Source organism: Macaca nemestrina, chromosome 14 (assembly GCF_043159975.1).
Source record: "Macaca nemestrina isolate mMacNem1 chromosome 14, mMacNem.hap1, whole genome shotgun sequence".
Classification (NCBI taxonomy): domain Eukaryota; kingdom Metazoa; phylum Chordata; class Mammalia; order Primates; family Cercopithecidae; genus Macaca; species Macaca nemestrina.
The window spans coordinates 84967568-84982810 of NC_092138.1; the positions used below are offsets into that span (position 1 = coordinate 84967568).

General features: G+C 53.8%; 1 protein-coding gene across 4 annotated transcripts in view; it reads left to right on the plus strand.

The window, feature by feature from the left end:
- The window catches only part of LOC105487076 (collagen type XXVII alpha 1 chain), a 159037-nt gene that overhangs the window by 119585 nt on the left and 24209 nt on the right, over window positions 1-15243 (plus strand). For all 4 annotated transcript variants that reach the window (XM_024794561.2, XM_011750373.3, XM_011750374.3 and 1 more), the window contains 8 exons: window positions 1443-1550; window positions 8572-8625; window positions 8752-8859; window positions 10004-10057; window positions 11027-11080; window positions 14687-14743; window positions 14933-14986; window positions 15145-15198. In XM_024794561.2, the coding sequence (XP_024650329.2) occupies window positions 1443-1550; window positions 8572-8625; window positions 8752-8859; window positions 10004-10057; window positions 11027-11080; window positions 14687-14743; window positions 14933-14986; window positions 15145-15198 (543 nt within the window). The remainder of the gene's footprint in view (window positions 1-1442; window positions 1551-8571; window positions 8626-8751; window positions 8860-10003; window positions 10058-11026; window positions 11081-14686; window positions 14744-14932; window positions 14987-15144; window positions 15199-15243) is intronic.

Consider the following 15243-nt stretch of genomic DNA (forward strand, 5'->3'; position numbering starts at 1 on the left):
GAATGAGATCCATCTAAAAAAAAAAAAAAAAAAAAAACCCATGCCAAGTGTTGCCTTTCCAAGGAAATAACCCCGGGTGCCCCAAAGGCCCGAAGCCCCAAGAAGACCTTGGTTACAGCCCTGTCGCTGTAAAGAGGGCACGCTCAGGATCCTGCTTCAAAGTCCAGCTCCACCGCTAGCCAGTTGTGGGCCTCTGGGCCAGATGACTTGATTTAGCTCTACCTCAGTTTCCTCGTCTGTAAAATGGGACTAAAAGCAGACCAGCCTTGGAAAGCTTTTGTGGGGATTAAGTCAGTTAATAAATGTTGAAGGACTCAGACTGTGGTCCTGACATGGTTAGTGCCATATAAATGTTAGCTCCATCCCATTCCCCAGAGAAAGTATTCTGCAGCCCATAAGAATGATCGCCATGCAGAGCCCAGAGCAGCGGGAGGGCACGTTCACCATAGAGCAAAGCAGTAACTATAACAAACAAAGATGGAGACCTGCAGTCCAATGGGATTGTGCCTTTAGAGCTTAGTTTACTGGAACCAATGCATTGCCTTGGGTCAGTTGCTTCACTGCCCTGAGTCAGGTGCATACCATCCAAACTGTTACCTACCCTTTATTATTATTATTCACTGTTTTTGTGTCATCAAGGATTGAAAATGCAGCTCAGAAAAATGGAAAGAGTGGTTCTGAGGGGGAGAATTGGGTAAATTTTCTTGCTTGATGAAAATTTCTTTCAGCTAGGCACAGTGGCTCCCACCTGTAATCCCAGCACTTTGGGAAGCTGAGGTGGGAGGATTGCTTCAGCCCAGCAGTTGGAGACCCACCTGGGCAACCGTCTCCAACTCCTGGGCTCAAGCTCTCTTGTAGCAAGAGCTCATTTCTGCAAAAGAAAAAAAATTTAATTAGCTGAGCATGGTGGCATGTGCCTGTAGTCCCAGCTACTTGGGAGGCTGAGGCAGGAGGATTGCTTGAGCCCAGGAGGTAGAGGCTGCAGTGAGCTATGATTGCACCTCTGCACTATCTCTCTCTGGGAGAGAGACTGAGACTCTGTCTAAAAAAAAAAAAAAAAAAACTGCTTCATAAGACTCTTGTTCTCCCAATGTGTCTAAGTTGGGGACAAATTGCCCTTGTCTCCTGTGAACTCCGTGGGGTGGGAGCAGTCAGGACTTGGGCTTATCTCTGAGTCACTCTGCCCTTCCCGGCCCAGGCCCAGACAGGGACACGTGGGAACCTCTAAGTCTGGGGTGCGTCCTGTGCAAGCTTCAGGCTACACTGAGCGCGGCAGCCGAGTCACAGCACCCTGCCTTTTTGGCAGTGGAGGGACCTGTCGGGAATCTAGGGGCCAGTTGGCTGTGGATGTCTGAATGGAGCCCTGCAGTTTGGGGCCTCTGATGCACTTGGCAACTAACTTATTCTCTGTCTCTCTCCCCTCCTCATGCCCTGCCACCCAGGGGGACAGGGGAGACCCAGGGCCTGATGGAGAACATGGCGAGAAAGGCCAGGAAGGGCTGATGGGTGAGGACGGGCCCCCCGGCCCCCCTGGTGTCACTGGTGTCCGGGTGAGTGTGCAGGCTGCTTGCAGCGCCTGGGGCTCTGGGGTACCCAGAACGCTCATGCCTGTGCAGGCAGCTGGGCGGGAGGTCTTTTGGAAGTGCCACTGAAGGATCTTCTGCTGTGGTCCTTTCTCCACCCGGTGGTTTGCCAGAGAACCAATCTGACCATGTCCCTTCCCTGCTTAACGTTCCATGGCTCTGCAGAACATCTGTGACTCATCCTACCGGCTCCCCTGCCCTGTGCAAACCTGGCCCCTGCCGACCTCATCTCGTCCATCCCCCATATCCAGACACACTGAACTTTTTTCAGTTCCTTGGACAAGCTGTGGTCCTTACCCCTGGGCCTTTGTCCGTGCTCTGTCTAGGACACTCTCCTTTCCTCACTCTCCTGTCACCTGCTTTAGTCCTATTTGGCCTTTAGGTATCACCATAGACATCACCTCCTCCAAAAAGCCATCCCTGCCCCCAGGCTGGGCCATGAGCCCTCAGGGACATGCATAACCTTCAGTGTATGTCTTGGTTCCATGAAGACCAAGACCTTTTCTGGCCTTCATTTACGTCTTTAACAGTGCCTTGGCCAGTGGCTCACGCCTGAAATCTGAGCACTTTGGGAGGCCGAGGCAGGCGGATCACTTGAGGTCAGGAGTTGGAGACCAGCCTGGCCAACATGGTAAAACCCTGTCTGTACTAAAAGTGTAAAAATTAGTCAGGCGTGGTGACGCATGCCTATAGTCTCAGTTACTCAGGAGACTGAGGCAGGAGAATCACTTGACCCTGGGAGGCAGGGGTTGCAATGAGCCGAGATTATGCCACTGTCTCCAGCCTTGGCAACAGAACGAGACTCTGTCACAAAAAAAAAAAAAAAAAAAAAAAAAAAAACCAGACCTGACACGTAAGAGGTGACCAAAATCTGTTTGTTGATTAAGAAGACAGAGCAGCTCTGCTCTTCTACCCTAACAGAAATGTACTTAGTCAGTCCACAAACACTCACAAGCATCTTCCCTGGGCCAGGTGCTCCGAGACTAAAGGTGTATAGACAGGTTTCAACGTGTATAGACAAGTTGCCCAGTGCTTTCCTGAAGGTTCCCTCTTTGATGCTGATAGCAACCCCTGAGGATTGGGAAAATCTGAGAGGTAAAGGAAACTTCCCAGGCTCACACAGTGACAAATGGCAAAGCTGGAATTTGAACTTAGGCCTGCATGACTCTACACATACTGCCCCTGGGCTCTGGCAGAGTTGGAATCCAGGGCTTGGCTGTGGGTCTATGAGGATGAGGCTGGAGGCAGGTGGAAGGTTGATTTCTGAGTGTTGCAAATACTGGACTGATGACTCGGAACTTGACTTGGTAGTGGGGGGGCGGTGGTAGTCTTGTACGGTTGAGCAGAGTTTGTGTGACCCAGGAGTGCTGGGTCGGTTCAGTCGAACTGCTTGGGACCCGTGGATTAGGTGGCCTTGCAGACAAAATGCCCAAATGCATAAGCCTGCTGGCATCTACCTTGAGCCAACCAGGTGGTGAGAACTCACACCTCTGCTGCCATCCCAGTCTCCCTGGGGTGTCCATTTCGCTCTTCATCCCTCAATCAGAGAGACCCATGTTACCTAGGCAAAGCAGCCCAGTTCGATTCGGGCCTGCTCTTGACACTGTTTTTCCCCCCTGAAGTGTTTACATGACTAACCTAGGACAGATCCAAGTTAGCCTGCAACAAACTATGGTTGTGGGAAATATTTGTTTCCTAAAAATAGCACTGAATTGCCAATCCCCCTAAACAGCTGCAACAGAATGAACTCACCAAACTAGAGAAGAATACGAGGGCGCTGAGTCAGCCAGGAGGCTTTCCCCGGGCTTGACTCAGCGGCGGGGAAGTGGGCCAAGGGGAATTTAGCAGGAGGGGCCCTGGCCCAGATTCTGCATTAGGAACTTGGTCTGCGACCTTTCACCCACCCCTTGCCCTCTCTGGTTTTGCCCTTGGAGGATTTGGAAGGAATGTGTGCTAAGATCACTTTGAGCTCCAGCGTTCCAGGCACCCTTTTTTAGTGAGTGTTGAGTATCATGGCTGTGGAATGGGCAGGAACACATGGCAGAAAAAGTCGTGGAACCAGAGTCCTGAGGTTGAACTTGAGTTTCTGGCTGGCTCAAGCAACCCATTCTCTGTGTGACTTTGAGCAAATCACTGCCCCTCTCTGAGCCTTGGTTTTCTTATCTATAAAGAATAAGTAAAACTCAGGATAGGAAAGCATGTTATAAAATGCACCAGAAATATAAAAGATTGTCTTTATAAATTTAGAGGACAAAGTGACTAGAGGCTGGTGGTGGCTGGTGGTGATGGTGAGTGGATGGTGTGGGTGGGGGCAGCAGCAATGGCAGTGGTGGAATGATGATAATAATGATGGTGATGGTGGTAGTACTGATGATGGTGTTGGTGGTGGTGATGATGAAGATGATGGGGGTGATGATGGTGGTAGTAGTGGTGACTCTGATGAGGTGGTGATGGTGGTGCTGGTGCTGGTGGCGATGGTGATAGTGGCAGGGGGAGGGGAGTGGAGGTGAGGGTGATGGAGGTGGTGGTAGTGATGATGATGGCGGGGGTAGTGGTGTTGGTGGTGGTGATGGTGATGATAGTGGTGGTGGTGGTGATGATGATGATGGGGCAGTGATGGTGGTGGTGGTGATGGTGGTGGTGATAATGGTGGTGGTGATAATGGTGGTGGTGGTACTAATGATAGTGGTGGTGGTGATGATAATGGTGGTGGTGGTGATGGTGATGATGGGGCAGTGACGATGGTGATGGTGGTGGTGATGATGGCGGGGATAGTGGTGTTGGTGGTGGTGATGGTGATGATGATGATGATGAGGCAGTGATGATGGTGGTGGCGATGGTGATAGTGGGGGTGGGAGTGGAGTGGAGGTGAGTGTGATGGTGGTGGTGGTGGTAGTGATGATGATGGCGGGGGTAGTGGTGGTGGTGGTGGTGATGGTGATAGTGGTGGTGGTGGTGATGATGATGATGGGGCAGTGATGATGGTGATGGTGGTGGTGGTGATGGTAGTGGTGATAATGGTGATGGTGGTACTAATGATAGTGGTAGTGGTGGTGATGATGGCGGGGGTAGTGGTGGTGGTGGTGATGGCGATGACAGTGGTGTTGGTGGTGGTGATGGTGATGATAATGGTGGTGATGATGATGGGGAAGTGATGATGGTGATGGTGGTGGTGGTGATGGTGGTGATAATGGTGGTGGTGGTACTAATGATAGTGGCAGTGGTGGTGATGATGGGTAGTGGTGATGGTGGTGATGATGGTGGGGATGATGGTGGGGAAGTGATGATGGTGGTCATGGCAGTGGTGGGGGTGGAGGTGATGATGATGATGTGGTGATATGGTGTGGGCAGTGGTGATGATGATGGTGATGATGATGGTAGTAGTGGTGTGGTGGTGGTAGCTGTGTTAATGTCAATGTTTTGCCATCACTCCCATTTCTCATATGCCGGGATTGGAAAGAGAGTCACTTAGGCCAGGCCAAGTGTGTGCTGAGTGATAAGGCAGTGAGGGGCCTTGAGTCTCTTTGGCATCAGGATAAATACTTCCCACTCTGTGGCCTGGAAACAGTTGAGTATTTAAAAATAGAATTTTATGAGCCACTGGGGCCTTTCCAGAAATGCATCTATATGGATGGGGCCCAGCAGAAATCTTCATTCCAGGCCCACAGCCTTACCCACTGTATGTATGCTCTCTGCCGGAGAGGGCACGTCCCAGCAAGTGGTGCCCTGTCCTGGGGGAGACGCAGCCTCCCGTCTCCCTGCCCCTGTACCGGATGCTTCAGCACTGACTCATCTTGCCTTCTGCAAGGGATCAGTCAGCCATTGCAGCCACCTCAGTGCACTGGAAAATGCCACCAGTCACTGTGACATGCCTTCCCCGTTGCCTGACCATGACCAGCCTGGAAGGAGAGGTGCCCCGGAAGTAGAGGAGCTGCGTGTCACTTCTGACCTGGCTGGGAGGCCCACAGAGGGCTTCCTCTCACTGAGCCTCAGTTCCTTTAGCTCCAAAACGGGATCAATAATCCCTTCCTCCAAACACTGGTGAGAATTGAACGAACATTTATGTAGAATGAGAACACAGCACATGGCCCGTGGTGAGGGTTATAGGGATTGTGGGTGTTTTATCACCAGAAGAGCTGGAGACTTTGAGATTGCCTAGTGCTGTCTGATAGAAATGAAATACAAGCCATATACAAGCCACTCCTTTTACATTTTCTAGTAGCCACCTTTAAAAAGCAAAAAGAAACAGGTAACTTTAATTTTAAGGGCCAGTGCGGTGGCTCATGCCGGTAGTCCCAGCACTTTAGGTAACCGAGGTGGGAGGATTGTTTGAGCCTAAAAGTGCAAGACCAGCCTGGGCAACATACTGAGAACTTGTCTCTACAAAAATTAAATTAAATCAAATTAAAAAGTTAGCTGGGCGTGGTGGTGCATGCCTGTAGTCTCTGCTACTCGGGAGGCTGAGGTGGGAGGATCACTTGAGCCCCAGAGGTTGAGGCTGCAGTGAGCTGAGATCGAACCACTGTGTTCCAGTCTGGGCAACAGAGAAAGACCTGTCTCAGATTAAAAAAAAAGAATTAATTTTAATAATATAGTTTATTTAGCCCAATATATCCAAATATCATTTCAAAATATAATCAATATAAAAATCATTAAGATATTTAGCACTTTTTGTAGTAAGTCTTTGAAATCAGTGTGTAGTATATATTCATAGCACATCTCAATTCAGATGTGAATTTTCATTGGAAATACCTGATCTGTGTTTAGATTTTCATTGTATATAAAATTTCACTGGAAATACTTGATCTGTATTGAGATTTCATAAAATTTACAGTTGAAAATGTAGGTTCATATACCCAAGTTACTCCAAACAAGTTTTGTAGCAACATAATTGGGTGTGTCAACTTTTACTTTTTTTTTTTTTTTCTTTTGAGACACAGTCTCACTCTGTCGCCCAGGCTGGAGTGCAGTAGTGCTCACTGCAATCTCCACTTCCCGGGTTCAAGAAATTCTCGTGCCTGGGCCCTCCCAAGTAGCTGGGATTACAGGTGTGCACCACCACACCTGGCTAATTTTTGTATTTTTAGTAGAGACAGCGTTTCACCATGTTGGCCAGGCTGGTCTTGAGCTCCTGGCCTCAAGTGATCCACCCACCTCGGCCTCCCAAAGTGCTGGGATTACAGGTGTGAGCCACTGTGCCCGGCCTTAAATTTAATTTTAAATTAATTAAAGTTAAATAATATTAAGAATTCAGTTCCTCAGTCAGAGTAGCCACATTTCAAGTGTTCAGTAGCTGTATGTGGCTGGAGGCCACGGGGCTAGTCCCATACTAGAGGTGGGGAAACTGAGGTTCAGAGAAAGAGCAGGACTGGTCCAGGGGTACATGTGGACTCAGGCACTGGGATGCAGGCAGTCTGTGCTGAGGTCCTTCCCAGGCCACTGTTCCTGACTTTCTGAGGACCACAGGGTGGTCTGAGTGGTGTGTCCCTTTGGGATAGCATCATCTTTTCTGGCATCATAACTGATGCTGCGTTATGTCTTTAGAGCAGACATTTCTCCCTTGTGCTGAATCAAAGCCAGCTGCCCCATAATTTTCATGCACTGGCCACCCTAGAGAACATGGCTGACCCTGCCCCCAGAACAGCTGCAGAAATCTGCAGACGGGAACCAAGTCCTCTGGGTTGGTCCAGATGTTTCCTTGTTCCTCTAGGACCTCTTCTTCCTGTCCCTCTTCTATCACAATTAGTCAGTGCCTCTTCTTAAAGTACAATACCTATTCCCGAATGGGACATCACCTCCTTCATTCTACATATGGTGCCTCCGTTAATGCAACCAGAGGGATTACATCAAAGCAGCTCCTTAGTGCTTACCAAGAGCATAGACATTCTTTCTAGATCCTTTGAGCCTTGCAGTCAAGAAGTCCTTTCTAGGCCAGAAACGCTGCCTGCCTCACTCCCTCCATCCCGACCTATGGCCCAGGATTGATTCTCTTCTCTTTCTCTCTGTGTCTGTCTCTTACTGTCACATTCACACTTGCACACACTCACTCACCCTTGCTGTGCAGTTTCTCTGACAACTGCAGACACAAAGCTGAATTTGCGGGCCCCCCCCCACCCAACACCAGGGCAGGGCAGGGCAGGCCAGAGCATCTCTTTGGGAAGCCCTGTGGGGCAGGGGCAGAGTGGCCTGTCAGAGGCAATGGCCTGGGGACCCCAAGGAAAGTGGGAGAAGGCAGCTGACCTTTCCAGCACAATTCCTTACTGTGAAGAGGCTCCTCCAGCCCAGTGCCTGAGAGAGGAGGGGCCTGTGCGAGGGACATGCCCCAGGAATTGCTCACAAGTGACGCACAACATCTCAGAGATAGGGAAGAACCTATAAATCCTCTCCATTTGCCACCTCGTGTCATCAATGGGGACCATGAGCCAGGGGGTGGAAAGAGCCCTGGGCATGGAGCCAGACACAGCTGGGATTGATTCAGGGCCTGCAAGGCGCAGCTGGGACCCTGGGCAAAAGTCACTGTATCTTTGGGAACTTGGCTGCCTCAACTGGAAGCGGGTCTCATTGGGGCCTAACGTTCAAGGTCGTTGGGAGGGTGGAACAGTACTTGGCGCTGGAGAGAGCTCAGTGCAGAGAGCTGTTCCCTGTAGGACACCCCTGGATGCCTAACAGTAACCATGACGACAGTGAAGCCAGCCATTGCAGAAGCCACACCCAGCGTCCACCCCTGCACCCAGGCCTCGCTGTCAGCACGTTCTTGCATCGCCAAGTCGAATCCCTAAGTTCTGTGACACTGTCCCCACTACACAGCAGAGGACGCTGAGCCTGGGAAGTTAGGTCAGGCTCAAGGTCACACGGGTACTGAGTGGCAGAATCAGTTTCAAACCGGGCCATCTGCCTCCGGAGCCGACAGTCTGACCACCTTGCAAATCCGCCTCAATTTCTTCTCTTCTCTCATCTTTTTCTTGCTCTTTCCCTCCTCTCTCTTCAGGGTCCTGAAGGAAAATCAGGGAAGCAAGGTGAGAAGGGCCGCACTGGAGCCAAGGTAGGTGCCCCCTTCTGCCTCGATGGGCCCACGTCCCTCCCCCACATCCCGTCCCCAGTCCCTCCCCTCCTTGGCCCCTCCGTCCTGCTGGGGCCTGGTGACAGCTTGTCTCTCCTCCTGTTGCAGGGCGCCAAGGGCTACCAAGGACAGCTGGGTGAGATGGGCGTCCCTGGAGACCCCGGACCCCCTGGCACTCCAGGCCCTAAAGGGTCCCGGGGCAGCCTGGGACCAACGGTGAGGACTCTCTCGCTGGGGTCGGGGAGTAAGATATGGACTAGAGGGAACCAAGGGCAGGAAAGGAGACACCAGGCTTCTCTGTGCTGCTGTCACCCACCCTAGCTATTAGCTGAACACCTGGTGCTCGCTGTCCCAGCCACCTCTCTGAATCATGAATCGCTCTGGTAACCTGCAGAAAGCTGCAGCCCCGCCTCCGGAACAGTATACACCACACAGAATATTTCCTGCAATTTGAAGGGGTGTGTGGGTCCCCTGAAGCCCTCTATGGACCCAAATGAATAAGCCTTGTTATTAGCATCAGGGGAGAAAGGACCCGATTCTTAGGACTGTTTTTATCAAACAAGGAGATTTCTCCCTGGAAATAGATTCGGGAGGAACAGGGCAATGCTCCTGCAGGTCCCTGGATGACTCTGGGGGTGTCCCAGAGCATTGCTGGGCTGCCCTGAAGGAAGGGGCCCAGAGGGCTTTGATACCTGCAGGACATGAAGACCCCAGGCGGAAGCAAGGGAAGGAGGCTGAAGAGGGTGACACAGCAGCTCCAAGCTGGCTGTGTGTAAGGTTAAGCAACCAGGCTGGTTTGTGGTATTTGCCAGTTTCTGCAGTGTAAATGCTCCCTCCGTGGCTGGTTTCAAGCCACTGACATGACATCACTGAATGCAGAGTGGGTTGGAGTTACACAGCAGCCCTCCCTTAGGCAGTGTTTCCACCAACACGCACAGATGCAGTAGACCAAAATAACTTCGTGAGAGTAGGGAGGAGGAAAATGTAGTAAAACGGCTAGGAGGAGATGAGTTTTGAGTATCCTCTATCTTGGTTTTTAGTAAAATTAATTTAACTGTAAGTCCATAAAATGGAATTGTTAATAACAGCTCTGTTTCACTGGCTTGTAAAAGTCCTGAGAATTTAGCAATCAGCTGTCTTGAACCACTGGAGCCAGGAGAAGGAGGGCTGGGGCGGGGGTGGAGATTTCCAAGGAGGAGGGATGATGTCACTGGCTTTCTGCCTTGTTCACACACCTTGGTTATGGGCAGCCTGGAAGCCAGGCTGCTAGGTGGAGCGGGGCTGGAGCCTGCAGGGAGACTGCTGTGTCCCTGCTGTGAGAGCCACACTCCATACCAACGAGGGCCTCCTCCTCTTGTAGGGTGCTCCTGGACGCATGGGGGCCCAAGGAGAACCGGGACTGGCTGGTTATGATGTAAGCAGATATCACCTCACCCCACCCCCTGACTCTGTCCTGCAGGCCTGGACACACAGGCCCACGCCAGCCTCTGCCCCACCACCTCCCAGCTGAAGGCTGACCCCTGGGACACTGAAGATGTGGGGTCTCACCTGCCCCAGGGAGCCCTGGGCCCAGAGCTGTGGTGGGGGTGGAAGATCATGGATGGGACAGGTGTGGTTGGGGCCACCAGATCAAAATGAGCCACCCCAAGCCTTCCTGGGTATTTCCTGCCTGGGGTGGGTGCTCTGCATGCCTTGTCTGCTGTCTGGGGAAGGGACCATTTTTGCATCCAGTCTGGCACCTTCTTAGACATGGCTGAGCCAAACCCATGTTACACATCTGGAGAGAACAGGGCTCAGAGGGGTACGGTGCCTACTCAGAAGGGGAAACCGAGGCTCAGGAGGATAGAGAGGTGCACGAGGCCTGACCACTTCAGTTTGGAGGTGGAATCCGAGCTCTGGTCCTCGAGGTTCTAGATCCAGTGTTTGGTAGAGACACAGCAGGGAGGGGAGGAGAGGGAGAGGAAAACAGGCGAGACAGGACCTGGAGGGATGTTGCGAGGAGCCCACGGTGGGTGTCCGCACCTGCAGGCCTAGCCAAAGCCTGGGAAGGTCTGTTGAGGCAAGCATTTTGCCCCTGTCCCTGGTCCTGGCTTGGAGGACAAAGCTGGTTCTCCCGAGATACCGTTCCAGGTCTGCTCCAGGGTGGGGCGGGCAGGGCCCCTGACCATCCAAGCTGGAACACCCCTTTGGGGTGTGTCTGGGACCAGCATGGCCGGTCTGGAAGGCCAGGGCTCAGACAGACACAGACTTACTCAGAGCCACACAGCCAGCTGGGGCAGAGCTGGGACCCAGTTTTGCAGCCCAGTGTCCCCATCTCAGAGTCCACGTCCTTTGTCCTTCCTGAGTCCTCATTCTGACTTACCTCCTTCTTGTTTTCCTGCAGGGACACAAAGGCATTGTGGGACCCCTCGGACCTCCTGGACCAAAAGGCGAAAAGGTGGGTGTTTGCTCTGGGGGAAGCAGCTGCACCCTCGTGTCTGAGGCTGAGGTCAGCTTCAGGGCCAGCAGGAGAAAGCCCCTGGGGTAGCCATGGCTGGAGAAGCCTGTGGGGGTTCACCCCCTGCAGCAGCCGAGGCTGGTGTCCCTGCCACCGTGCCCAGCAGGCAGGAGCCATCAGATCCACATTCAGAAGTATGTGCTGGGTGTCATCTTTGTACCCAGTGCTGGAATGAAAATATGCAATCCCTGCCCTCACGGGGCTTATAACCAAGAAGCAGAAATGGACATCAATCTGGTAATGACTAAAACTGTAACTCCATCATCTGTGTTGACATGAGAATTGAAGCCTTGCCCGTGAATGAGATCACCCAGCGAGAGTGGGGAGAGGACGCTGAGCAGGAGAGGCTTAGGACGGAGAGTGAGGAACCCCAGTGGTTAGTGGTCAAGGAAGGAGCCACCAAGGCAGAGGAGAAGGCATGTTCATTCCCCACCCCTTGGCTCAAGATTCAGTAGAGGAGAGAAATCACTGGAAGGATCCTCGCTGATCCCTGGCCCTTGCCCCGCCATGCTGGTGGGGATGTGGAGGGCCAGGAGTGCCAGAAGGTCCAAGGTATTGGTGCCATGTCACGTCCAAGGCAATACCCAGCTGGCCCCATGTGTCTGAGTCCTTCCTTCGTCGCCTGAGTCCCTTCTGTCTTTCCTCCTCCCCCTCTCCCCTGCTGGCTCAGCTGGAATGCTCCGCTTGCCCCCTGCCTCCCCAGCACGCCTTTCTTTTGCTGAGTCAGCTCCCCACTAACTAAATCCTGCTGTTGATGACTCACGCTGGCCCGGCATGCTGCCCAGCTGACCCCTTCCTCCTGCTGGAGGAGGACAGCTCAGCCATCAAAGAGGGCCACCCCCCCCCCCAGCCAATTCCACAGGAAGCCACCGAAGGTGCCACTCAGTACCCCGGGTCCCTCCTGGGCCCTTGCAGCCTGCCAGCGCTGGCACAGAAGGGGTTAACACAGACCCTGAAACAAGGAGGCCCTGGTGCGCCCCAAGGCCTCCGCTCCAGGCCATCTGCAGCTCTAGAAGCAGTCTCTGTGGCTGCTGAGAATGGGACCCTGACATCAAATCTGCCTTAAGGCTGCAGGGGCCTTGGGGGGTCCCCAGGATTCCCTGAGCCTTGAGTGCCTCATCAGGTGGGAGGTCCTCGGGAATGAGAGGCCAAGGTTGGGGGGGGCATCACATATACGTCAGCCAGATGCCTTTTCTGACTTAGAAGGCATTATCAGATTCGTTCATTCCTCCAGCTCTCCAATAGGTATTTATGGAGGATGTAGTGTGTTCCAGGCCCTGAGCTACAGGCTGCGAATGATGCCCTTAGAGGTCTCAAAAATAGGGCGAGTCCCATGAATGAACAGCCAGCCACAAGCTGGATGGTGCTGGGGAGGAGAGAGCAGGTTACTGGGGAGACACTGAGCACACGCCCACATGCAGAGCTCTTTCCCTGCCATTCCTCCCGTAATCCTCACCGCAGCCCCAGTGCAGAGATACCACTGTTCTACAGGACAGGTGGGGAAACTGAGTCCCCATGAGGCTCAGAGACTAGCCCAGGATCTGTAGTAAGAGGGTGGCAGGGCCAGGATTTAGACCCCATCTGTCTGATGCCAGAGCCTACTTCCCTAACCAAAAGCAGACCCGAGATAAGGAAGCCATACGCCTTGAACTTGAACCGCCCACCCCCGCTCACCGTGGGGGTGAGCTCACTACAAAGCTGGTGGCCAGAGAGAGGGGATGAGACTCTGGGACTTGGACAGGGGAGGGACAGTATCCTACCAGATTTCTGGTGCGAAAAAATGCATCCCCAAACTACACTCACATTGCGGGGCATCAGTATAGGTGATCCAGGATGGGGCGGGCAGGGCCCCCGACCATCCAAGCCCATCCAGTCTGGGCTTTGGGCCCAGATTGCCCCGATTCCTGAGTGGCCTTGGCTAAGACCTTCCTCTCAGTTTCCTATCATTAAGTGTGGACAATAGTCCCAGAGGCATAGGTTACTGTGCAGATTGGATGAAACAAACCTCACAAAATGCCTGGCACATGGAACATGCTGGGTAGACACAGGCAGGCCCCTTCCCCAAAGTCCCCAAGTCCAGCTGCCTCTGTCCACAGTGGGACTTGAGCACTGGATCAAAGAACCATAGAGGGTGGGCAGGGACGAGAAGGAATCCCCGCTCCCTGGGCCACCCCTCTGGGTACAGCTGGTTCTAGACCTCAGGCCTAGTCCCTGCCAGCCTGCAGCCTCCACCCACAGGAACCACAGAGGCCCCAGGCTGGTGGCTGATCACCACCAACCTTTAGAACTGACTCCGGCCAGGGATGTGTCCCAGCCCCAGGGACGCTTTGCCTCTGTCCAGCCTCTTCCGGCTCCATTTCAGTCCCTATGAACAAAGGGGTCCAGGGGTGCCTGGCTTGAGCCCTGTGCCCAGAGGAGTGACACAAGTTTTCTGGGGCTGGAGTCTTCTGAGCCCTGAGATTCTGCCATTTGCCGTTCCACTTACACCTTCCTTGTAGTTGAAAGGTGGCGTCTACACCTGTCCTGCGGGTGGACCAAGGCCTGGGGTGGCCATGGCATGAGGATCTCACCTCTAAACTCTGCTCCCCACCCGACCCCCATCTCTGGCCATGTCCATGTGACACAGTCTCACTGCTGCTATTGTTACCGGCTACGGCAATTTTAATGCCATCTGCTGAGCCCCTGCTACATGGGCAGCAGCCTGCTGAGGGCTCCTGTGCCTTTCCTCACCGAGTCCTCTGAACAGCACCAGGACGCGCTCCAGTCCCGCTCTGCACATAGCAACCTGTCTTATGGATACACCCCCATGCTGACTGGCTGCCAAGTGCCACCTGGGGCTACCATGGAGGGTAGGAGGTTCACCCTAAAGCTGGTTCCTCCCAGCAAGGATCGGAGACAGGGACTCTCAGATAGAGGGTGAAGAACTCTGAGCAGGTCCCATCATCTCTGCGAGCCTCAGTGTCCTCATCTGTGAATTGGGATAACAATCGCATCTGCTTCACAGTGCTGCGCTGCGGATGTCATGAGTCCGCCTGTGTCTGGCCCGGAGCAGTGCCCATGCGTGCCAGCTGCTGGAGTTGGTGCTACTCCCTGCCAGGCATCGCGCATCATTCCATGGAGTCCTCACCACTCCTTGACGGGCATCACGCGCCGCCCCCTTCCCCCCACCCCACTCCGCTCCGCTCCCCTATTCCCCAGCTGAGGAGAGGAGCTCAAAGATGGGAAGGGACGTGTTGCAGGGCCACGCGGCTGATCCTTTGCAAGCCGGGATGTGAACCCAGCTGTCTGAGCTCCCTGACTTCCTGCAGGATCCTACAGCTCAAGGGCGTCTGGAGGGCACAAAGCACTGTTCTGTGTTCCACAGTCCTGGTTCCACACCAGCCTGGGTCTGGCTCGAACACACCTACCCTTTCCTCTCTAGTTTGCGTCCCCATCTGTAACCCTAAGCAGGCTAGACTTCATCTCTGACGAGGCGCTTTCTGTCTGGAATTCCCCACATTCCCCAGGAGCAGGCGGTTTGCCCTAAAGCTGGTTCTGTGTCCACAGGGGGAGCAGGGCGAGGACGGCAAGGCCGAGGGGCCCCCTGGGCCACCTGGAGATCGGGTAAGCCCCCTCCCTCCTTGGACCATGGGGAGTCCTAGGTGGAATCTGGGCCTCCCGCTGCATGGAGAGGGGTGGGCCGATCAGGGGCCAGGTCCCTGAGAGCTCCGCAGAGGGCATGGCTAAAAGGGCCCAGGGCTGGCATCCTCGGCACCTGGTGGCCCAAATTTTGCTGTTGTCTTTGTCATTCAGGGCCCTGTGGGTGATCGAGGAGACCGCGGGGAACCGGGGGACCCTGGGTACCCTGTAAGTATCAGAGCTCCTACCTGCTGGCAGGATCAGGCATGTCAGGGAGATGGGGGATGACACACGTCTAGAAAGAACAAGAACTTCCCAGGCTTCTGTGCTGCCTCCCAGCCCCCTGCAGGATGGGCCCCCCTCACCTGTCTCTCTTTGGCTTCCAGGGACAGGAGGGTGTGCAAGGCCTCCGTGGAAAGCCAGGCCAGCAGGGCCAACCCGTGAGTGGTGCCTCCTGTCCCACCCTGCCTCCCGCCCTGAGTGGG